At 43.7% G+C, this 26002-nt stretch overlaps 1 protein-coding gene across 3 annotated transcripts in view; it reads right to left on the bottom strand.

The window, feature by feature from the left end:
• Window positions 1-25505, bottom strand: part of nipal2 (NIPA like domain containing 2) — a 76108-nt gene extending 50603 nt beyond the window's left edge. For 2 of the 3 annotated variants that reach the window (XM_087986724.1, XM_043687659.2), the window contains exons 1-2: window positions 25208-25505; window positions 3444-3512 (exon numbers count right to left, since the gene is read on the bottom strand). In XM_087986724.1, coding sequence (XP_087842850.1) covers window positions 3444-3512; window positions 25208-25315 — 177 coding nt within the window. In that variant the 5' untranslated portion in view covers window positions 25316-25505. The remainder of the gene's footprint in view (window positions 1-3443; window positions 3513-25207) is intronic. The other variant, XM_043687656.2, reaches the window with a different exon arrangement.
• Between the last annotated feature and the right edge of the window lie 497 nt (window positions 25506-26002).

Here is a 26002-nt window from a genome sequence, read left to right as displayed (position 1 = left end):
AGGTGCCACATCAAAGTTTATTGCAGAAAATAAAAGCTGAAAGACTACAGGGCATCTTTAAGGCAAAAGAAGAAAGATTTAAAAAGCACCACCCAAGTCCCTACCATTAATTGTATAGACCCTACTTTTGCTTGCTGTACCTTGCATTTATCCAGATTGAACTCCATCTGCCATTTTTCAGCCCATTGACCTATTTGATCAAGATCTCATTGTAATCTTAGAAAACCTTCTTCACTGTTTACGATGCCACCAATTTTGGTGTCGTCCACAAACTTATTAACCATACCTTCCTTATTCTCATCCAAACCATTTCTATAAATGACAAAACAAATAGAACCGATCAGTGTGGAACACTGCTGGTCACAGACCTCTAGTCCAAAAAGCAACTCACCACCATCACTCTCTGTCTCCTGCCATTCATCCAATTATGCATCCAATTGGCAAGCTCACCCTGAATCCCATGTGACCTAACTTTACAAATTGGTCTACCATGTGGAACCTTTTTAAAGGCTTTACTAAAATCCAAATAAACAGCGACTATTGCTCTGTCCATGGTGCTAATGGTGAGTGGTCAGGGTAGAGAATGCACTGAAAGTGCGTTGGAGGCAGATTCAACTGACAGAATTAAGACAGTTATTTGAATAGAAACATGGAAAATAGGAGTAGGCCATTCGGCCCTTTTAACCTGCTCTGCCATTCAGTATGATCATGGCTGATCATTCAATGCTGCCTCTGTTCCCGCTTTCTCCCCAGACCCTTCGATCCCTTTAGCTCTAAGAACAATATCTAATTCCTTCTTGAAAACATTCGATGGTTTGACCTCAACCTGTGGCACAGAATTCCACCTCTGGGTGAGGACATTTCTCCTTGCCTCAGCAGAAACAATGCGCAGAATTACTGGGAGCAGGCAGGAGATTGGTACTTGGGGAGACTCTCATGTGAGGAGCCAGTGCAGATAGGATGGGACGAATGGCCTCCTTCTGGCCCGTAATGAACCTGTGAATCTGAAGTGGGAGGTCGGGGAGGGGCACCTGGTCTTGTCAAAGTGAAACACCATTACCAACATGCACCCAAGGAAAAGGGTATGAATCATTTCAGCTAGTGTGAAGAAATAGGAGCTGGAATCCATGAGAACTTGGAATGGAAACTGCACCGTCTGGTCTTTCACCTGAATCTAGAGAAAAACAAACTGATTAAATGGGGCACACCCAGTCAGGGGAGCTAACTGGCAACATTCCCAACAGAGACTGCCATTGATACACTGTTCTACCCCACACCTGGCTTGTTAATACCTCCAAAGCTCCCAGCACCATTCCAAACTCTCCAATCCATTTGGAATCTACTGTGAGACTGGATTCTAATCTCTTTTGATCTAACATAGTTTTTTTTAAGATAACTTAAATACAGTGTGGAAACAGGCCCCTCGGCCCAACAAGTCCACACCGACCCGCCGAAGCGCAACCCACCCAGACCCATTCCCCCACACCCACCTCTTCACCTAACACTACGGGCAATTTAGCATGGCCAATTCACCTAACCTGCACATTTTTGGATTGTGGGAGGAAACCGGAGCACCCGGAGGAAACCCACGCAGACACGGGGAGAATGTGCAAACTCCACACAGAGAGTCGCCTGAGGCGGGAAATGAACCCAGGTCTCTGGCACTGTGAGGCAGCAGTGCTGACCACTGTGCCACCGTGCCACCCACTCTTTTATGTGAAGAAAATCACTCAGAAGGGGATATGTGTGAAAGAACAGAGTTGAAGCAATATTGTTTTTCCCCAAAGAACGGCGTGTGTTCTCTGGGGTTTAGAAAATTGAGAAGTGATCTCATTGATGCAGTTATGTGCAAAGTATTGACAGCTTTGAAAACAGGCCATTTGGCCCATTTAGTCTATGCTGGTGCTTATTGCTCCACTTGAACCTCCGTTTCATCCCATTAATCCCACCTTCCATTACCTGTGTTTATCCAACTTGCCTGGAACTGTACACAGAGAATGCTGGAGAAACTCAGCAGGTCTGGCAGCATCTGTGGAGGGAGGTTCTGGTCAAAGAAGTGTCTCCCCGATTCTGTTATCTCTGTGACCCTTGTGTCTGGTCTTACCTTCAGGTGTGGATAGCTTTTCCATCCTACCAAAACCAAATAGGAGTGCCCTGATTGGGGCTGTTAACCTGTTCTAATTAAGGAGCCCTGGCTGACATATAAAACAGTGAGTGTCAGAGATATTCTGGTAGCTGACTCTGTATGGAGCAGTATTAAAGTCAAGGACTGTACAAGCGTAAATGAAATGAAACCTCTGCAGGGTTATTTAACCATGGAGTGAAAGTTGTGCACGAATGGGCACTTTAAACAGAGGCTGATCTCTCAAGTTGGGCAATTTCCCGACTTGAGCTACCTACTTAGCAAGAAAAACCTCGCCCCCTGCCTATGGTAGTACAACGGAAAGAGAGACACATGGTATTATTATCAGTCACATGAGCCAGGACTGGAACAAAGATGGAAAGGAAGATGGAGCAATGGGGCAGGAAAAAGGAAGGACTGGAATTGTAAAAATTGGAGATGCTAGGTCAGTGAGGTGACCGAGATGTAGAACCCTGGAGAATACTGAAATTAGTGACACAGAAACTAGGAAGAATTAGAATCTTGAGAGTATTATAAATGCCATCTGGATTCCAACAACAATCTGTTCAAATTAATTATCAGCAAGTGGAAGACACCCAGTTGAAAACTCAACCTCGTAATCAAACCTTAAAAAGATTAACAAGCTGTTTGTGTATTTTAAGGCGCAGTTACTCAGAATCTCATGTAAAAAAGATGCACTTTCACACTTTCATACTCTGAATATTACTTAAGAAAAAGACAAAGACTAAAGAGTCAAGCAAGAGGGGACTGGAAAGGCAGTGGAAGCAAATTGAACAAATTGACTTTCTCAAGGGAATTCAGTGGATTGCTACTGTTCGAGAAGGCAGCTCACTACCGCCTTCTACAAGGTAACTGAGGATGCAGAGTAACTAGCCAGAGACAGCCACATCTCACCAACACATGAAAGAAAAACCTAGTTAAAAAGAAATCACACTGGAATCAAAACTGTTTCTTTAAATTAATTAATTGTTCCGTTATTAATGATGGGGAAAGATTAAACCAATTGGTTAGGAAAAACCCTGCAACTTTTCCAACTGCCTCTGAGAACATATTGTACCTGGAGGACAGGCTAATGGTAGGAGTACCCATGGAGGACAGGCCAATGGTAGGAGTACCCATGGAGGACAGGCCAATGGTAGGAGTACCCATGGAGGACAGGCCATGGGTACACCTGGGCAGAGATGGCAACAAGCTACCGATCACAATGGAGACAGTGTACAGGCACGCCAATTGGTGCTTGGTAGAGGGAAGATGACAAACAAGTGAATTCAATCCCAACAAGATGCAGAATGTGGTGTACCTGCACATTTAGTGAAATGCTGATGAGGACATTTCCGGTTATCGCCAGGACTGTTCCCAAAATGTTAGTCTGCAGAAAACAGAAAAGAAGCATTCCAGTAAAGAACAGAATCAAACACCAGTTCTGTAACAACTATGTTTCAATGCAATAATGGAACACAGAATAATGTACGTTGCCAATCTCTGCTCATCCAAACACGATTTTCAATAAGGTAGCCTGCTTTCTTCAGAAGGCTCTCTCAAAGAAGTCTGAAAATTTGAGAATCACCCACAAGAGTTTGTTCTTAAATCAGGTTCAGATTTTATTTTTGCCAGTCTAAATCTGACAGAACAAAGCAACGTTCGCTCATAATTTCCCTTTTCACTTGTTCTGTTTTTCAGCCAGATAAGTCGGGTAAGGGGTGTTGAGGCCAATGGAGGGAAGGAATTACGGGAATTAATCTTGACTAATACAAGGGAAAAGGATGGGAGCAGGAATGTGACAAGCCGCTTTTGAAACCAGGCTAGAGAAAGAGATATTAGAATAGATGACTCATGATTGATCGATGTTTTGGGGAGGTAGGTGATGGAGAGGGGCGAAGCAGTTACAAAGGAAAGTGCCACCATCTAGTAGAGAAATGAAATTCAATACTTAGCTAAGGTGCTACATCTTAACACTAGAGCAAGTCGCCCTTAGCAACATAGTCTGAAATAGTCAGTTGGTAGTTCAGAACTTGAATAAGGTGGAAATAAAGACATTTTGTCAAAGTTTTTCATCTGATACTCATCAGGACATTTCACAAGAATACCAATTTCTGAGGAACACTAACATTCACACTGAAAGACAGGAAAGTTCTGATAGGTTAATAAGTGGACCCTGACTGGTAAAGGCGTTGCCATGGAGAATGCATCAATTACTCCTGATTGACAGCTAACAGCCAGACTTGTTAAAAGTTTTAAATCTAGCAGGTTGATTCTGATTGGTCAGGGTGTTGCCCTGTGAAATAAACCAGAGAATGGCTAGCATTGATTTTGTTGAATTGAAACAGGCGCTGAATGTGCACCTGTTCTTCAGTCTGCAAAGGACAGAACACTATACATTAAATGTACAGCTTTGAGCACATAGCTGGATCGACTGACAATCCTAAATTGCTTGTTCACGTAACTCCTCCTGCATTTGGGATTGTCGAATTGCAGAATCACAACTAATGTTAGACACTGTGTTGCAAGTTTTGTAAATATGAGTTATTTGGGTATTGTCACACTTATGACTAGCCAAAGGTACATGTTTGATTTGATCCACCAGTCTTTGGGACATTCCACTCATATCCCTGGTATTGCACTGGCACTAAAATCCATTTACCAATGCCCTAACCAATCAGAGTTAACTTGCCTAATTTAAAATTTAAACAAAATCTGGTTGTTAACTGTCAACTGCATTCTCCATGATAACATCTCAACCCACCAGACAATCAGCACTCTCTTCTCACTCAGGATAAATGTTGGTTGTCCCCGTGAATATGTATTTTTGCAAATAAGTGCAAGATGAAAAATGTCAACATAATGTATTTTCTTTTCAACAATACATTTAGTCTTAAATCCTGAACTGTGACCTCCTCCATCTACAGATGCACAATGACTCTTCAATTCTATATAAGCTACACATATAGCCCGGAAGCCGTTCATTGTGGACTCCACACTGCAATGTGCTGTGGCAATGGGGTGGGAGGATGCAGATTGAATAATTGAAGCCCCACCAAGGTCACAGCTTCAGGTCACGTATTTAAGTATTTATCAAAACCTCCCTCTGTCCTTAAAACTCTGGTGATGTGTCACCCCAGGAACACAGAAGGAATCAGTCATTTGCTGCACTAACATCCATTGTTTCAGTGAGTGTTTCACAACAATATGCTCCATTGTACAGATACACACTGTACTCCAGTGCTATGGTAAAGATCAGCTGCTCTGAACTGGCACAGCATCTTCCGATAAATTCCTCATCATTCAATCGACTGTTCTGTCATTTCTCCTTTACCAGAGTCATATTCAGTGTTCCATTATTTGTCATTTATCTTTCTGCGCTCCATTTGGAATGTATCTATCTTCTAACTGCATTGCTGTTTCCAATAGATTTTTTTTCCTGCTCTTTACGGATTAAGATTCCGTATCCTACAGGATATGGAACATTAGGATGCAGAAAACAGGTTGACTCTGAATTTGAGAGAGCTAGCTTATGAGGAGAAGTCGAGTAGACTGGGGACTATACTCATTGGAATTTAAAATAATAAAGGGAGGCTCTCATAGAAACATATAAAATTATGGAGGGAATAGATAAGATAGAAGCAGGGAGGTTGTTTCCACTGGCAGGTGAAACTAGAGCTAAGGGGTATAGCCTCAAAATAAGGGAGAGAAGATTTAGGACTGAGTTGAAGAGGAACTTCTTCACCCAATGGATTATGAATCTGTGGAATTCCCTGCCCAGTGACGCAGTTGAATATTTTGAAGGCAATGATGGATAGATTTTTGAACAGTAAAGGAATTAAGGTTAAAGGTGAGTGGGCGGGTAAGTGGAGCTGAGTCCATAAAAGGATTAGCCGTGATCTTATTGAATGGCGGAGCAAGCTCAAGGGGCCAGATGGCCTACTCCTGCTCCTCTTCCTTATGTTCTTAAAGTGAGTAGTGACTGTTTTCATTGGCACAATAATCAGAAGTCAAACCTTTTGCGGCAAAAGAACTAGAGACGAGATGAGAACATTTTTTGAAGAACTCGCCCAGTTATGAGCAACAATGCACCTGACCAAAGGGATCATAAAACCGGATTGCTGTTTAGGGGTGGAAATCTAGCATCCTTACCTGATCTGACCAAAATGTGATTCCAGACCCACTGCTCTACAATGTCACTGACTCTTAGCTGAGCTCTGCAATCACTTCGGGATGAGCAATAAATGCTGAGCTTTTCAGCATTGCCCAGATTCGACAAGAGTTAAAACAAAACAAAGCTCTCAGAGCTTACAGGTATAAAAGTAGTTTGCAAAAGAATCAAAAGCAACAAGAGAAAAAAAAATTTTAAAAGTACGCAGTAAGTGGTAAGGATCAACGGAAAATGGTTCGCGGTATTCCAACTGTGGTCTGTCTAGAGCCTTATACAGTTTTAGCAAAATCTCTCCACTTTTATTTTCCATTCTCTTTGAAATAACATTCTATTTGTCAAACTTGGATTCTAACTTTTATGATTAATGACTGAGGACTCCCAATACCTCTGTTCTCTATCTTTCTGCAGCCTTTCCCCAGTTAAGTAATATTCCGCTCCTCTATTCTTCCTGCAAAGTGTATAACCTCAGAATTCGTCATCCCTGTACCTGAACAGGTTACATATCACACATTTAAAAATACCTATTATATTTGTTGTATTAATTAAAATAATAAATTGAAAGCTTATAAAAGGCAAGATTAAAGAACAATTTCCTATGGGCTTGCTAATTCAGTCTGTCCCTGAAGGAGAGAACTTGATTTACAAGTACTGTCACTCTAACAAAACATGCGTCATCAACAGTAATTAGCCCCTAATTATTCCCATGATGTGCCTCCTCTGATTACTTTCTGACAGAAAGACACAATGGAGAGATATGCAGGAGCTAAAGAGGGCCAGCAGATTCAGCTGACTGGTTAAGATTTACAGTAGTTTATGTTGGGCTGAAAGGCCTCTTTTGTCAGTAAGAGTCGATGACCATGCCTGCCCTAGACTACAGTGGCAGAGCACTGTCTCAGCTGCATGTTTCCCTGTTTCACTCCTCAAACATTTTCTTCACATTTTGCACAATAGGACAGTGCTGTTTTATATGAGAGTACAGCACCACTTGGGTCCTGACCCTGGTTGGATATATCCCTGGGGGTTTCATTACAAGACCCCCCGCTTCAGGTCACCCAGTCCTAGAATTTCACAGCACCAAAGGAGGCCAATCGGTCCATCAGGTCCTTACCAGCTATCCAGCCTCCCTGCTATTCTCTGTTTGGCTTGTCCTATGAGGACATGCCACAACCCAAAGGACTAGCCACGTTACCATACATCAAGAACATTTCTGAACTGACAGCCAGACTACTGTGACCACTAGGACTCATAACAGCACACAAACTAACAGCCACTCTCAGACAACAACTCACCAGGACAAAGGACCCAATACCCAGCATGAGCAAAACTAACGTAGTGTACAAAATACCACGCAAGGACTGCACAAAACACTATATAGGACAAACAGGAAGACAGCTAACGGTCCGTATCCATGAACACCAACTAGCCACGAAACGACATGACGAGCTATCCTTAGTAGCCACACATGCAGATGACAAGCAACATGGAGTTCGACTGGGACAACACTACTATTATAGGACAAGCCAAACAGAGAATAGCCAGGGAATTCCTAGAGGCATGGCACTCATCCACAGATTCTATCAACAAACACATCGACCTGGACCCAATATACCGGCCACTGCAGCGGATAGCTGGAACTGACAACCGGACGCGGCAGAGACAAACCACTATAAATGCTGGAGGAAACATCACAGAAGCACTTCACAGAAGGCTCCCAAGCACTGAGGATGTCACCTAGACAGGGGACGAAACATCTGCAACACAAATTCCCAGCTCGGCGAACAGAACCACAACATCTAGAAGGTCACCCCTCAGCCTCCGAAGCTCCAGGGAAAACACCCCAGCCTATTCTACCTCTATCTATAGCTCAAATCCTCCAACCCCAGCAACAGCCTTGCAAATCTGTTCTGCGCCCTTTCAAGTTTCACAACATACTTCCTGTAGCACAGACACCAGAATTAATCACAGTATTCCACAAGTGGCCTAAACATGTGTGACCTGAAGATGGGGTGAGACAAACTGAGCCACAGCTTTTAGAAACCATTTGTGCTGGTAGGAGGCTCAGGAAGAGACAACAGAACAATGAGCAGGAGAAGAAATCAACACCGCACATTGTCAGGATCTGGAGTGAACCATCTGAAAGTGCAGGAGGACTGGACAAAGCAGGAACCTGGAGCTAATTGGTTGTTCCAAACAGCCAGTGCCAGCACAGTGGGTCAAATGGCCTCCTTCTTTGCTGTAGGGTTTTATAATTCCACTGTACTACTTCAATCAATCAGTCTTTCTGATATGTTACATGTCACTCCCAGCAATGAAATGCCTGATGAATTGACTGAACAGCATGTAATGTGATAGATTCTCATAAATCCTACAGCTAAAGCTCTGCATGTAACTCGAGTGACTTCCCAATGGCCTTGCTTGCTGCAGGCAGCTGTCAAATTGTTAAAAAGCAAACTGTGCCTCACCATCCATCAGCCTGGCCCATTTTACAGCATTGTCACCAAGGTGCTGGCTGGCACCTCTTCTCTTCCTCGCCGGCTAGAAACATCGTTAATAGGAGCAGGACTAGGCCAGTCAGCCCTTTGAGCCTGCTCCGCCGTTCCATATGATCACAGCTGATCATCCAAAGCAGTCCCCTGTTTCCACTTTCTCCACAAATCCTTTGATCTCTTCAGCCCCAAGAACTGTATCTAACTCCTTCTTGAAAACATTCGATGTTTTGTCCTCGGTCGCTTTCTGTGGCAGAGAATCCCACAGGCTCCCCACTTTCTGGGTGAAGACATTTCTCCTCATCTCAGTCCGAAATGCTTTATCCTTAGACTGCAGTCCCTGGTTCTGAACAGTCCACGGTTATTAGAAACATTGTTTACTCTGTTTAGTCCTGTTGGAATGTTGTAGGTTTCTATGAGATTCTCCCTCATTCTTCTCAACCCCAGTGAATATAGTCCAGTCTGCACATACATTAGTCCGACCATCCCATAATCAGTCTGGTGCACCTTCATTACACTCCCTCCAAAACCAGAATATCCTTCCTTGGATAAAGAGATGAAAACTGCACTCAACATTCCAGTTGTGGTCACACCAAGGCCCTGTACAATTGCAGCAACACACCCTTGCTCTCGTACTCAAATCCTCTCGCTATGAAGGCCAACATATCATTTGGCTTCTTCACCACCCACTGTACCTGCAATGCTTACCTTTAGAGACTGGTGTAGAAGGACAACCAGGTTTTAAACACACTGACAGAATGTAACATTAATCCCTCACAGACCATCCAAACGAAATGAGACATCTCCTTGATAGAATGATATCCCACTAAGGTCTGATATTGTCTGTCAATAAATGGAAGAGTGGAGTAGAACATCATGGAAAATAGGAACAGGAGTCGGCCACTCTGCCCTTCGAACCATGGAAGTCAAGAGGGTGAGCAGACAAAGTGTGGTAGTTGTGAGGGACTTCTGCTGAGGAGTTGAGATTGTTCCACCAAGAGCAGCAAGAGCTAGGAGGAGACGTTATACAACTATTCACAATTATGATGGGATTTTGTAAGGGGGAGAGTGTTCCACTGAGATGTCGTGGAACATCTCAGCAACTAGGGAAGGTACAGATTTCGGATAAAGAGGCAAAGAACCAGAGGGAAATAGTGAACAGTAGTTTAAAGCTCAGCTAGTTGTTGAGATCTGAAAACATGCTGGAAGCAGATTCAGCCGAAACTATCGAAAAGGACCAGCCTAAATACTTGATGGTGAAAAATGCACAGAGCGATAGCAAAAAGGGTGGAGGATGGGATAAACTGGATAGCTCCTTCAGTGATGTGACACAGACCACAAAGGGCAGAATGGCCTCTTCCCATGTTGTATTGAAATGTGAGTCAATCCATTCTGGATTGAACCCAAGCAGATGGGCGTAGAACTTGCAAGGAGTAAACAGACAGTATTATTATGTGTTGAACAGGAGGACTCCCTCCCCTTTCTCCACTCCCTGTGCTACACAAGCTAAATACAACACATCGATGGCACACTGCCACATTTAATACAATCCCACAATGTGGTGTTTGCAGAAAGGGAGGGTTTGACTTTGTTCCAATTAAAAGTTATGCTTTGATGAATTTACTTTGATGAATTCAAACTAAATGTAGGCGATTTGGTTTTGAAAAACTGATTCACCAGACATAGGCAATACCATCAAGATTAACATTTATTGTCCATCCCTGAGCAATGCAATAGCCATGTCGGTAAATAGCTACAGCACAAGTGGCCATTCAGCCCATCATGACTTTGCCAGGTCTCAGCAAGAGCAACTCAGCTCACTCACTAACCTACAGTTCCATCATGCATGTTCTCCCTGAAGGCAAGTCGTTTTTCAAATTCATTCAAGCAACGTGGGATTTTCCAGATAAACCAGAATTTCTTGCTTATCCTCAACTATCCTGGAGAAGCGGGCCACCCACGGAACCACGATATATTTCCAAGTCAGGATGGTGAGTGGCTTGGAAAAGCAACTTCCAGAGGTTGGTGTTCCCATGTATCTGCTGCTCCTTGTCCTTCGCGATGGAATAGTCATGGGTTTGAAAAGTGCTGTCGGAGCAGACACGGGGAGAATGTCTGTGTGGAGTTTGCACAGTCACCCGAAGCTGGAATCAAACCTGGGACCCTGGTGCTGTGAGGCTGCAGTGCTAACCACTGAGCCACCATGCTGCCCTAGTCAGATAATTATTCACTCTGTTGTCTATCCAACTGTCCTTCTGTCTCTTTGGGCTCTATCTCCATCTCTCATTTACTCCTTACCTCTCCCCCAACCCTATCTTCTGCATAGAAACCAATGTTTTCCTAGCTACCATCGGTTCTGAGGAATGGTCATTTGGCCCAAATACTTACTTCTAATTTCTCTCCACAGATGTTGGTAGAATTGCTGAGCTTTTCCAGCAATTTTTGTTTTTGTTTCGGACCCACTTGTTTCCGAATTGCCAACTTCCTGTGGCTGAGGAAATCCTCCCGGAGACAGAGTGTGGCCTTTGATCTTCCAGAGGAAGCTCTAACATGCTCTTTGTGGTCAGACGGATCCATGGATAAGGGTGGAGAACAAAACCAAGGATGTTCATTGCATCCACTGATGTGACCAAAGCATCTGACTGAGAAAATCACGAGTCTGGGGTCTGTGCTCCAGAGAACTGGATGTCCAAAACACTTTGTTCCAAACCTACATTTCTTCACAATGATACGCTGGCAGCTGTCTTAAAACTGACTCCTTCAGGAATCCCCCTGCTGGTTACAATCTACCCAACAGTGACCATTCACCTCAAGGAGCTGCCCTCTGATATACTGCACCCGTCATGTTGGTGAAGGCGAGACAAGAACATGGTGAGCATTTTCCATGCTTTGATAGCCACCTTGGACAAAAGGCCATTATTGACAAAGAGATCCAACACCAGATAAAGTTGTGTCAATTCAATCTTCCAACAAACCACAGCAGCCAGTCTTTGACAATTAAGACTTCCACAAGTCAACAAATAACCTCAAAATGCAGAGCATTTGGCATCACCACATTCCTGTACTGCATACAGATCTCATAGGATCTCTACAGTGTGGAGCAAGACATTCAGTCCACACTGAAGAGCATTCCATCTGTAAGCCTGTATTTCTCATGGCTAACCCACCTAGCCTGCACATCGTGGGCAATTTAGCATAACCAATCCACCCTAACCTGCACATCCCTGGAGTGTGGGAGGAAACTGGAACACCAGGAGATACAGGGAGAATGTACAAACTCCACACAGACAGTCTCCCAAGGCTGGAACCAAACCCTAGTTCACAGCACTGCCTAACAGCAGTGCTAACCATTGAGTCACTCAGATCTGTAGTATGTATCACTGACAGAGAAATTCAACCAGCAATATTTCTACCACATCCCCCCGAATCAATGAAAAAGGCTGTCAAGCAAACACTAGTATCCTTCTAGACGCTATCTGCATAAGCACTTGGGCAAAACTTGCAAAATCAATATCAGTGGACTGGACACTGTCGGGCCAAAAAAGAATCTCCCCTCCAGGCCCTCCGATTGTATGGCAGAGTAGATTCAGTGGATCAAATGGCCTAATTCTACTCTAATATCTTAGAATATAGAACATAGAACGTTACAGCACAGTACAGGCCCTTCGGTCCTCCATGTTGCACGAACTGTGAAATTAATCTGATGCCCACCTAACCTACACTGTTCCCTTATTATCCATATGTGTGTCCAATGCCTATTTAAATGCCCTTAATGTCAGCAAGTCTACTACTGTTGCAGGCAGGCTGTTCTATGTCTCTACTACTCTCGGAGTAAAGAAACTACCCCTCATATCTGTCCTAAATCTATCACCCTTCAATTTAAAGCTATGTCCCCTTGTGTTAGCCTTCACCATCAGAGGAAAAAGGCTCTCACTGTCCACCCTATCTAACCCTCTGATTATCTTCGACATCTGGATTAAGTCACTTCTCAATTTTCTTCTCTCCAACGAAAACAGCCTCAGTTCCCTCAGCCTTTCCACAATAGACCTTCCTTCCATACTAGGCAACATCCTCGTAAATCTCCTCTGAACCCTTTCAAAAGCTTCCATATTCTTCCGATAATGCAGTAACCAGAACTGTATGCAATATTCCAGGTGTGTCCTTACTAGTGTATTGACCGCATGGCTCCAAAACCTAATTCCCCTACCAATAAACGCCAACATACCATATGCCTTATTAACAACCCTATCAACCTGGGTAGCAACTTCCAGGGATTTTTGCACATGGACACCGAGATCTCTCTGTTCATCTACACTGCCAAGAATTTTACCATTAGCCCAGTAATCTGCATTCCTGTTACTTCTTCCAAAGTGAACTACCTCACAATTTTCCGCATTAAACTCCATTTGCCATTTCTCAACCCAGCTCTGCATTTTATCTGTGTCCCTCTGTAACCCACAATATCCTTTGGCACTATCCACAACTCTGCCTACCTTAGTGTCATCTGCAAATTTACTGACCCATCTTTCTACGCCCATGTCCAGATCATTTGTAAAGATGACAAACAGCAGTTGTCCCAAAACAGATCCTTGTGGCACACCATTGGAAACTGAGCTCCAGGATGAACATTTCCCATCAACCACCACACTGTCTTCTTTCAGCTCACCAATTTCTGATCCAAACCACTAAATCACCTTCAATCCCGAAACTCCATATTTTGTGCAATAGCCTACTGTGTGGAACCTTATCAAACCCCTTACTGAAGTCCATATACACCACATTCAACCGCCTTACCTTCATTCACCTGTTTTGTCACCTTCTTGAAGAACTCAATAAGGTTAGTGAGGCACGACGTACCCTTCACAAAACCGTGTTGATTATCCCTAATCAAATTATTCCTTTCCAGATAATTACAAATCCTATCTCTTATAACCTTTTCCAATACCTTACCCACAACTGAAGCAAGTCTCACTGGCCGATAATTACCAGGGTTGTCCAGACTCCCCTTCTTCAACAAGGGAACAATATTTGCTATCCTCCAGTCTTCTGGCACTACTCCTGTTGACAACGATGACATAAAGATCGAACCCAAAGGCTCTGAAATCTCTTCCCTGGCTTCCCAGAGAATCCAGGGATGAATCCCATCTGGCCCCAATGTCTTATTTTCCAAAATTGCTAAAACCTCCTCTTTATCAACCTCAATCCCATCTAATCTTGTAGCCTGTATCTCCGTATTCTCACTAACATTGCCCTTTTCCAATGTGAATATTGACGAAATGTATTCATTAAGCGCTTCCCCTATGTCCTCAGATTCCACACACAACTTTCCACTACTATCTTTGATTGGCCCTAATCTTACTCTAGTCATTCTTTTATTCCTGATAAACCTATAGAAGGCTTTAGGGTTTTCCCTGATCCTATCCGCCAAAAACATCTCATGTCCCCTCCTGGCTCTTCTTAGCCCTCTCTTTAAATCTTTTCTGGCTAAGTTGTAACTCTCGAACCCCCTAACTGAGCCTTCACACCTCATTCTCACATAAGCCTTCCTCTTGACATCTTATGGTCTAAGAAGTCATTAAGTATGTTCAAAGCTGAGTTTTAATCAGGAAGGGAATCAACGGTTATGGGGAAAGGCAGGAAAGTGGAGTTGAGGATCATCACATCAGCCATGATCGCATGAAATGGCAGAACAGACTCGACGGACCAAATGGCCTACTTCAGCTCCTATGTCTTATGATTTAGAGAATTGATTGTGAAGGAACGAGAAAGAAGCAAATCCCACAATCCATCTGGTGGAGATGTCCTGCTCCATGTGCTTAAAGATCTGAGAGACAATAATCAGCTGTTCAGTTCCTGGAAGACCCACAGTAGAATCTCCTGACCCTGATGTGTCATCACCCATGACTTGAACAACAGCAATGATGACAATTTACAGTTGGAATGGAGAGAAAAAAAAGGAAACAATTTGCACTTAGAAAACTCTTGCAGTGATGATGACCTGCTAATTTTGTTTCATAGAATCAGAATCCCTACAGTGTGGAAACAGGCCCTTCGGCCCAACAAGTCCACATCGACCCTCCAAAGGATATCCCACCCAAACCCATTCCCCTACCCTATTACTCTACGTTTACCCCTGACTAATGCACCTAACCGACACACTCCTGAATACTATGGGCAATTTAGCATGGCCAACTCAGCTAACCCCATTTGAGGGGCTACACACTGGGATTTTCTTCCAACAGCCGTCAAACCCATCACAGCATGAGAGATTTTACACACTGCGGTCAGACTATGGCTATTTCTGGCTCCTCTGTGTTGCACTGCCTCAGTACTGCATTGAAATGTTAACCTAAATCATGCACACAAATCTGTGATGTGGAGTGTGACCCTCTGATTCACAGCTTATGTTTCAATACATAATCACCCCTCTTCCAAGCAATATTTATCTCCATGTGACAAAAAACAGCAAATAGCATTGTTTCAAAGGCATGGAAAAAAAGCTGTCAACAGTGAGATGAAACCTTTCACTTGCACTATTTTGATTTGTGGATAGATTAATTCTCGATTGATTTGGATTTCTGGTCAGGCCACATCCTCTATAAGATAAATGCATCAAAAAGCAAAATGAAATATGAGCCAGAGAAGGAATATGATAGGGAGAAGTGAAAATGATTAAAAATTGAGCAGATAATGTAAGGCAATAGCAGCGAGAAAACGATAAGGAGAAAAGGACTGAGCAGGAGGTTGGCGGCGAGAAATAGAGAGAGAGAGAGAGAGAGAAAAAGGAAAGAAAACAGGAGTTGTGTGAAAGGGAAGTTTCACCTCTACCAGAGCCACCAGAAATGTCATAAGAGTCATAGAGATGTACAACATGGAAACAGACCCTTTGGTCCAACTCGTCCATGCCAATCAGATATCCTATCCTAACCTAATCTAGTCCCACCTGCCAGCATTTGGCCCATATCGCTCTAAACCCTTCCTATTCATATACCCATCCAGATGCCTTTTAAATGTTGTGATTGTACCAACCTCCACCACTTCCTCTGGCAGCTCTTCCATATACACACCACCATCTGTGTGAAAAGGTTGCCCCTTATGTCCCTTTTAAATCTTTCCCCTCTCACCCTAAACCTATGCCCTCTAGTTCTGGATTCCCCTACCCCAGGGAACAGACCTTGTCTATTTACCCTACCCAGGCCCCATCATGATTGTGATTGTTAATTATGAGGTTTACACAGTATCGGATCTAGGAGTAGTTAAAATACTTCTTCCTGGTGATCACCAGAAATTCAAATTCTTTCCAATTACTTTTCTCTGCCTCTTTCCTATTAGGGATTGGAGATTGGTTAGCTCAGGTGGCTGAATGACTGAATTTCAATACAGAATGAGGCCACAGCATGGGTTCAAATCCCACGCCAGCTGAGGTACCCGTAAAGGGATTCCCTTTCTCAACCTCTGCCCTCCCCTGAGGTGTGGTGACCCTCAGGTGAAACCTCTCACAGGAGAGAGCACCCTATGGTCTAGTACCTTCACTAACAGGATAGAGAAAAGCTGCACTTCCATACTTATTTCCTGATATGTTATGCCCACTGGTTGCTGCTCCCAGATGCAATGACTGAATTTGCTCCATTGGGAACGGCTTGGCAAACATTTTTTTTTAAATTGAGCAATAAAAAAGTTTGTAAACGTCTTGTGTCAATTTGTGGAGCTTTTGAGATAGTGTGGACAAGGTGCAGATAAGCAAAAGGAATGTGCATGTGTGACCTGCAGTGTCAGATGGCAAGCATGCAGGTCAGGAGCAGGAGAAGGTCACTCAGCCCCTCCAGCCCATTCTGCCATTAGATTGGATCCGAATTACTTCACATTCCCGACTATCCATGTTCATTTCTTTTTGCAATAGGGATGCTTTTGTGACTTTGCTAAGATATTTGGAGCTGACTCTGTTGTTAATAAGCAGCAGTGCCTGCCATTATCTAAGGAGGTCGATTCTGCTGTATTGCCCATTGAAGAGAATTGTTATTTGAGGCAGAACTTTCCACAGTCAGAATCGTAGCCTTCTTACTCAGGGCAACCAAAAGATAATGATGTGCTTATTAGAAGTCTTAATGGGAAAGAGAAAACTTCATAGAATATACCCATCCAGATGCCTTTTAAATGTTGTGATTGTGGAATCAGTGTGAAAGCAGGCCATTCGGCCCATTGACTCCACACCAACCTCCACAGAGCATCCCACCCAGACCCACCCCCCTATCCTATCCCTGTAACCCCGCAATTCCCATGACTAATCCACCTAGCCTGCACATCCCTGGACACTATGGACAATTTAGCATGGCCAATCCACCTAACCTGCACCTCTTTGGGTAAGGTTAGTAAATAGTTTGAGGTATGGGTTGCTCATGATCTGGCTGAATGGAAGACAGGTGTGAGGGAGTCAGTGGACCATTCTATATCCTGTTGTGGTTAAAGTTTGGTTCTGCCCATTATTTCAATATCCTGAGAAATTAACACCAATGCTGCTTTCTCCATGCAGTCAACTAATGACAACTTTGCCAATTGACTCAAATCTTTTCTCGTTCTCAGGAACACTAAAAATGCATGAAAGGGCCAATGATATTTCAGTAGCTTAGGAAAAGCTAATTAAAGCTATTGTATTTCCTTAAATCATGCCAAAGCAAAATATAAAGTCATATTTTTAATAACCACTTCAATGTTCAGTGTTCCACACTAGATTAATTAGTCTCCACAAAGCTTTAATGAGCTCCTCAGGTGATTCTATGAGCCTGGTCAATCAGAAAGGTTATAAGTTTCACATCTGCTCAAGGCTGGGTTGGAAGTCTTGTTATTTGGTAAAGTATAGAAGGGAAATCTGATACCACCATAATCAAAGGCTTTTTACATCATCATTACATATTATACAAGTAGGTATATCAAAATTATAAATGCAACAAACAACTAACATTAAGGAATTTAGACAAATTGCTGTAATTTGTAGAGAGAACCCCTGTCCTATCAGCCGGGTGGGGCAGGGGGTGGATTGAAAGATGAATGGTATAAAAACCAAGGAGCAAATGATATATGATGAAGGGTATAAAGAAATGACCTCATGAAAGGACTCCAGAAAACAGATGGCATTATATTGAGGCATTTGCAAATCACTACCTAATCGTTATGCCCTCAGGAAAATGATTGCCACTTCGCAAAGCAACAACAGCACCCACTCAGTATGATGCTGCTGGCAAATGTCCAGGAAGAGACATAACAATCAGTGTTGGAATGTGGTCAATGACCATGTGAGCCCAAGGTCAGGTGATAGGAGGTCTGGCAAACATCACGGATGATGGGATGACCCAAGGTGGACCATGAAGTGGTAAATCATTGATTGTGTATTCACAGGATTGGGATATGTAGGTCAGAGAGGATGTGGCAAGCACTGATGTCAATGTTGCATGTAAACATTGTAACGTGGTATGTATAAATATCCTGTACTTTATTGGGAAAGAGAGAGTGTCACAGACCTCCAATCTGAATAGTAATTAAGAGGGTAACTGGACCGCATGTGAAAGCCAGATTCAGAGCAGTCTCTGGCCTCTCCCATACGCGTGTTACATGAACTCCAAATAAAGAATGATTTGAGCTATTGTACACAGGACTCAGACTCCTCTTTCAAACCCCTCTCCAACAAGTTGTGATTAATTCCTACCCTGGCTATTGCCTCACATGACAGCATTGAATTCAAATTGAAAAGCTGAACAATCAGAGTTTTCTTTCCAATTAATCAGTCACCTGTTAAGCTAGTTCACATTTCAGCTAATATCTCACAGAATCGCAGAAGGCCATTCAGCCCACATTGCCTCTTCTAACTCTTTGAAAGAGCAATCCAATTATTTCCACTTCCCCTCTTTCCCCATTGCAATGTAAAATGTTCCTAATTTTAGGTCGACAACCAATTCTCTATCTCAATTGCTTTCTTCACCCCTTTCAGGTACTGTATTCCAGATTATAACAACCAGTTACATTAAAAAATCTCTCCTCATCCCTGATAGATTTCACTGCTGATTTTAACAAAATGGATTTTTTACAAGTGATTACATCCATCAGATCGAAACAATGTGTTTCCAATGGAATACTGGAAGTTGTTAGAAATTCCTTGGGAAAGTATGAAAGAAAATGTTGGACCAAGCAATTTTGTACTGCTTCATTTAAAAATGATCAACATTGCACAATGCTTCCTTACAGTCAGTGCTTGAGTTCAACTCAGTGACGGTCTTTAAGGGAATGTACGTTTTGAGTCATACATTGCGATGTTTGAAGAGTACCTTATCTATACTCAGCATGTTTTATTTAGGCTACCAGAAACTGAGAGTCTGTATTGTTATGAAGGGTGTTATTTTAGACTAAACTCTGAAATTCCATCCCTAATCCCTCCCACTCCTCCCTTAAGAAGCACTGTAGAACTTAATTCTTTGTGCACATTTTATTTTCATCACTCATCCTTCTGTCTATCATCTTCAACAGGCTCAATTTTAATTCATCCAAAATTTACTGCCCTCTGGAATTCATTTCTTCTTTAACCCTTTCTGCTTCCGCCCTCCCACCTCACTTCATCTTGAAGATGCTCACTCAGGTTAGAAATATAGGAGTCGAGATTAGAGGGGTGCTGGAAAAGCACAGCAGGCCAGGGAGCATCTGAGGAGCAGGAAAATCGACGTTTCAGGCAGGAATCTGATGAAGGGCTCCTGCCTGAAACGTCGATTTTCCTGCTTCTCGGATGCTGCCTGACCTGCTGTTCATTTCCAGCCCCACTCTAATCTTGATTCTGATCTCCAGCATCTACAGTCCTCACTTTTGTCTTAGAAATGTTGGAGGAGAGAAAATAGAAGCAGGAGTAGGCCATTCAGTATGATCGAGGCTACAGTATGAAATGTAGCATTCCTTTAACACATAGTATGCTCCCATAGACCATCATTTGGAGATGCCGGTGTTGGACTGGGGTGTACAAAGTTAAAAATTACACAACACCAGGTTATAGTCCAACAGGGTTAATTGGAAGGACTAGCTTTCGGAGCGCTGCTCCTTCATCAGGTGATTGTGGAGTACACAATTGTAAGACATAGAATTTATAGCAAAAGTTTACAGTATGACGTAACTGAAATTATACATTGAAAAATACCTTGATTGTTTGTTAAGTCTCTCATCTGTTACAATACCATAATAGTTTCACTTCTTTCATATGTAAATCACACAATACCATAATAGTTTCACTTCTTTCATATGTAAATCACAAAACATTTTTAGAAGTTACATTCTCAGGTTAACTTTAACAATTGGTGTCAGCCCAGATAATGTGTTGAAGGTGTTAACCCCCTTTATTGTGTTGTCTGTGTCATAATGTTTAGACTGATTCAAATCTAAAAAATAAGTGAACAGAGTCTTACATGGATTCATGCAGTTTTTGAGCAAAGTACAATGTAACTCTAAGTACAAATTCATGTGTGTGTGTGTGTCTGTCTGTCTGTCTGGGGTGGGGGTTGTGAATGTCTGTGAGAGAAAATGTATATATGTGGGTGTGTGAGTGTAAAGGGGTCTAAGTCTGTGAGAGGGTGCTTGTGTGAGTTTGTAGGAGTGTGTATGAGTGTCTGTGTGCATATCTGTGTTTAGGAGTGTCTGCATGTGTGTATGTGTAGGATGCCTGTGTGTGTGCACGAACAATGATCTGTTTGAGGTTTGGTGGTTGTTTAAAGGTGAGAGTGGAGGTGTGCGGAAGGTCTTGGTGAGGTGCTCATCCTCACTGATAATGTGTTGCAGGCCACGAAGATCATTGCTTGTAGCAAACAGCCTGGCTTTCAGGACACTCCATACAACCTTGTCACGGTAGGCACTGCAAGACGTGTCAGAGTGTGGACATGGACACCACCATTATGTGTGGAGTCACCTCCCTCCATGTACATGGCAGGTACTCATGTGACTCAGCCAACATTGTCTATCTTATACACTGCAGGCAAGGATGCCCTGAGGCATGGTACGTTGGGGAAACCGAGCAGAAGCTACAGCAACGGATGAATGGGCACCGCCCAACAATCAACAGACAGGAGTGTTCCCTCCCATTTGGGGAACACTTCAGTGGTTCAGGACATTCGACCTTGGACCTTTGGGTGGCCATGGGACAGGCAGCAGAGAAAAGTGGCCGAGCAGAGGCTGATAGCTAAGTTCCATACCCATAGGGAGGGCCTCAACCGGGACCTTGGGTTCATGTCACACTACAGGTGACAACCATTGCACTACTAAACACACACACACATTGACCCCTTTACACTCACACACACATTTACACTCTCTCACAGACACTCACAACCCCCCACCCCAGACACACACAAACCCACCATACACACATATATTGTGGGGTGAATTTGTACTTGCAGAGTTACATTGTACTTTGCTCAAAAACTGCATGAATCCATGTAAGACTCTGTTCACTTATTTTTTAGATTTGAATCAGTCTAAACATTATGGCACAGACAACTGCACACAGGGGGCTAACACCTTCAACACATTATCTGGGCTGACACCAATTGTTACAGCTAACCTGAGAATGTAAGTTTTTAAAAAAGTTTTGTGATTTACATGTGAAAGAAATGAAACGATCATGGTCATTCTAACAGATGAGAGACTTAACAAACAATCAAGGTATTTTTCAATGTATAATTTCAGTTACATCACACTGTAAACGTTTGCTATAAATTCTGTGTCTTACAATTGTGTACTCGATAACCACCCAATTACAGAGCAGCGCTCTGAAAGCTAGTGCTTCCAATTAAACCTGTTGGACTATAACCTGGTGTTGTGTGATTTTTAACCCCATTGACCTTAATGGTTTGGTATCTGTTCATAGTGATTGAAGGATAAAGATGGACTCTTCTGCAGATGTTTTCACTGGACTTTGTCTCTCTTCCTGAGGGAGCACTGAAAGGGCTTTGATTTCACACCTCATCTAAAATAAAAGTACATGTGGCAGTGCAGCACAGCCCCAGTACCACACTGGAATGTCATTCTGCATTGTCTTCAAGTGTCTGGAGTGGGAAGAGAACCTACACACTTGCAACTGACCAGTGATGTTATTACCCAGTGAGTCATGGATAACAATTGAAGGGCTGTTGCTCAGAATGTTCAACGCCCAGTACAAAGTTCATATTCCAGTCTTTCAACTGGTCTAGCTATCCAATTTGCATAAACAAGCAGACCAACGTCCACTATGGCAGGACTCTAGCTGAGATCATTGGACAGACAGAGGCATGGTGATCATGTCACTGGCCTAGTAATCCAGGAACCCAATGGTTTGGAAAGGTGGATTCAAAGCCCCCAAGGGACAGCTGGTGGAATTTAAATTCAATCTGGAATTGAAAGCTAGCCTCAATGACCATGACAACAATTGTCATTTGTCATAAATCCCAACATGGTCAGTAATGTCTTTAAGGGTAGGAATTCTGCTGTAACCCCAGACCCACAGCAATATGCTTGACTCTTAAATGCCCTCTGCAACATTCAGTGCCAAGGCAATTAGGGATGGGCAACAAATGCTGCCACTGCTGCCCACATGAAGGAAAATGAAAATAGTTTTTCATTGTTCATTTGCAGGATGTATGTATCACTAGCTTGGCCAGCATTTACTGCCCATCCCTAACTGCCCAATGTTGCTGTCGGTCTAGAGTCACAGCTAGGCCAGACAGGTAAGGATGGCAATTTCATTCCCTAAAGGATAACCTGATGTGTTTTACAACAATTAACAATGGTTACATGGTCATCAGTAATTCCAGACTTTTATTAAATTCAAATTCTGCCATCTGTCATGGTGGGATTTGAATCTCTGGATAAATATCCAGCAATATTTTGAGTCCAACACCTCACCCAAATAGAACAATGTGGATTGTAGGAGGATGGTAGGAACATAATATCTTCATGGCCCTCCCTGTTCCAACATATTTCATTATTACATACCTGTCCAATAAACCTTAGTGATCTGTGAACCTCAAAACTCTGCTCTCATTCCCACTTCCCCATTCAAGAATACAATGAACTGAGGTATTCACGGGCCTGAACTACAATTTCTGGAAAACACTGACCTAAGAGTGTGGCGGAGGCTGGGGTCATGCTTGAGCACAGACCAGAGATTTCTGCAAAGTGATCGCTCCATTTGGTTTCTCCCTAGTCTGTTCCTTGACCACCAACATCACCCCCTCCCTCTCCATGGCACCTTCCCATGTAACCGCAGAAAGTGCAACACCTGCCCCTTCACCTCCTCCCTGCTCCCCATCACCTCCTCCCTGCTCCCCATCTAAGGGCCAAAACAGTCTTTCCAGGTGAAGCAGCATTTCACCTGCACCTCCTCCAACCTTGTGTATTGTATTTGCTGCACCCAGGATGGCCGACTCTACATTAGAGAAACCAAACACAGACTGGGTGACCGCTTTGCTGAACACCTCTAGTCTGTGCGCAAGCATGCCCCTGACTTCTCATAGACAGTCATTTTTAACACAGCGGCCTGCTAGTGTCTGTTCTCAACGTGCTGCAGTGTCCCAGGGAATCACAGTGCAAACTGCAATCATTGACTCAGAGTTGTACAGCACAGAAACAGACTCTTCGGTCCAACTTGTCCATGGAGGAGCAACACCTCATCTTCAGACTAGGCACTTTCTGGGCTCAATATTCGAGTTCAACAGCTTCAGATTGTGAACTATTCCATTCCTTACTTTTAGCTTTACTTGTTACATTCTCATGCCCGAAACGTCGATTCCCCTGCTCCTCAGATGCTGCCTGACCTGCTGTGCTTTTCCAGCAACACACTCTCGACTCTAATCTCCAGCGTCTGCAGACGTCACTTTCGCCTTGTTACATTCTGTTATCCTCTCTCTCCTCCCCCCACCCCAGTGGGACTGTCCTTTCCCAGTCTGGCAGTTAGACACACTGTTGTCCTGCCATTCTCACAAACTGATCTCTTAATCTGCGACTCTTTCTCCCTCAGCACTCCACCCCGGCCACTCTTGGATAAATGCTGCCCCCTTCACACTTCACAGCAGCTCTGATGAAGAGTCATCTAGACTTGAAACATTAGCTTGATCTCTCTCTATGGAAGCCGTCTGACCCGCTGTGATCTCCAGCATTTGTTGTTTGCACCGTGAGTTTCTATGTCTGCTCTCAGATGAGGACCTTTAGTTATTTGTAATCAGCCTATTCAGAGATATTAAGACACAGCTCTGAAGCAGTGGGGCTTGAACCTGCACCTCCTAGCTCAGAGGCAGGGACACTGCGACTGCACTGTCGACCCTTATTTGAACTTCTCTTATTGGCAGAACGAAACTGAGGCAAAAGTGAGGACTGCAGATGCTGGAAATCAGAGTCTAGATTAGAGTGGTGCTGGAAAAGCACAGCAGGTCAGGCAGCATCCGAGGAGCAGGAACTGAATCTAGCCCTCAATACAGATGATGCTAAGCAAGTTGCAAATTGTCAAAATGGATGAAATTTTGAGGGAGGAGGTCAGGACCGATTATAGGGGGGGGGGGGGGGGGGAATAAAGAAAATAATCCTGAATTCACCAGCAAACATTTGGTCGTTTGAACTTCCTTGCTTGGTCATTCCCAGTAACAAGTGTGCGAGTTGATGGAGGGAAGTGAGAACTGGAGTCTGTCCTGTTTATAAAGTTGAAAATGTGTTGCTGGAAAAGCGCAGCAGGTCAGGCAGCATCCAAGGAGCAGGAGAATCGACGTTTCCGGCATGAGCCCTTCTTCAGGCATATAAAGTTGCCATATTCTTAGCGAGACTCTCTTTCCACTAAGAGGTGGTGGTTTAACCTGAGGGAAAGCCCCTCCTAGTGTTTCAAATCCATGTAAATATAGTCTCGGATGTGTAAGAGATATCTTTGGTTTGTTTGGATTGAACCAATGTTTGCTACAGTACAGAATCTAACTGCATTTGTGACTATGTCTGTGTGCTAAGCTATTTTTCAATGAACACAGAAGGTTTAATTTGAGGGTCATGGTAACCTCGGAGGGTGAACCCAAGCCGTAGGCGTCTCTCTGCATCACATTCCAGTCAAACTGAGATAACCGACCCCTTCCCCCACCCCGCCCTGTCAGATCGGAGGGACCATCGGCTATGGGGGGCTTCACTCGGGAAGTTCGGGGAAAAGTTTACACTTTGTTGCATCCCTTTCTCTGAAACACGAAACACACACAACAACAGAGGGGAGGGCAAAAGACTAAAAGAAATTCGCTACAAACGCAGAAAATGCAGCGAACTGTTGCAGTCTGTCACTATTTGTTACAGATCCGCTCTGATGGAAGGCAATTCCAGTTCAATTGTTACAGATAAAGCAAGTTTTGCCTGAAAGTGCGGAGTAAGTGACGCGCCTCCTGCTGAAAGCCGGGACCTTCTCACCTGGTAAGGGTGTAGGTTACTCCAGGTGGGTGATAGCGTGCTGTTCTGTCGCTCGGATACATTAGGAACAAGCTCCAGGAGAGTCGCCACTGACACTGCACTCGCCATAGCTCCCAATGCCGGCCGGAGCCAGCCACTCCTCCTCCTACCGGGGACTGGGAAGAGGCATCGAGTCACCGCACACCATCTCCCCGCCAGCAGACAGGGCTGCCCCGGGTTCGCTTCCAGCAACCCCCCACCCGCCCCCGGCACTTCCTGATCGCTTCAGGATATTAGAGAGAGAGAGAGAGAGAGATGACAGGGCGGAGTCCTCACACTCAAGGCGAGTGAGACAAACACGCTTTTGTTCTTGTAGCTACAGTAAACTCTTTATTTGAGACATCAGTACCAAAGGCGCTTGGAGTCTCAGTTCACATTTGCATCTCTTTCACTCACTGAACTTGGAGGAATCTTGCCCCTCCCTGAATTAATTTTAAAATAAACTGCTCTCTTTCACTGAAGCAGAAGGTGAAGGTGTTAGTGGGTGAAGAAAGATCTGATCCAACCCAGCCAGAGATGATGGATAATTTCATTATAGCTGCCAGACGATGTGGTGGAGGCTGGTACGATTGCAACATTTAAAAGGCATCTGGATGGGTTATATGAATAGGAAGGGTTTGGAGGGATTTGGGCTGGGTGCTGGCAGGTGGGACTAGATTGGGTTGGGATATCTGGTCGGCATGGACAAGGTGGACCGAAGGGTATGTTTCCATGCTGTACATCTCTATGACTCTATTAACCTATTTTTCTGTGTCA

This window comes from Chiloscyllium plagiosum, unplaced genomic scaffold (genome assembly GCF_037043375.1).
Source record: "Chiloscyllium plagiosum isolate Xiang-an unplaced genomic scaffold, Cpla_swu_hap1 HiC_scaffold_4, whole genome shotgun sequence".
NCBI classification, from domain to species: Eukaryota; Metazoa; Chordata; class Chondrichthyes; order Orectolobiformes; family Hemiscylliidae; genus Chiloscyllium; species Chiloscyllium plagiosum.
Note: the sequence above shows the minus strand (reverse complement) of the source record. Positions and strands in the feature narration are given on the sequence as shown.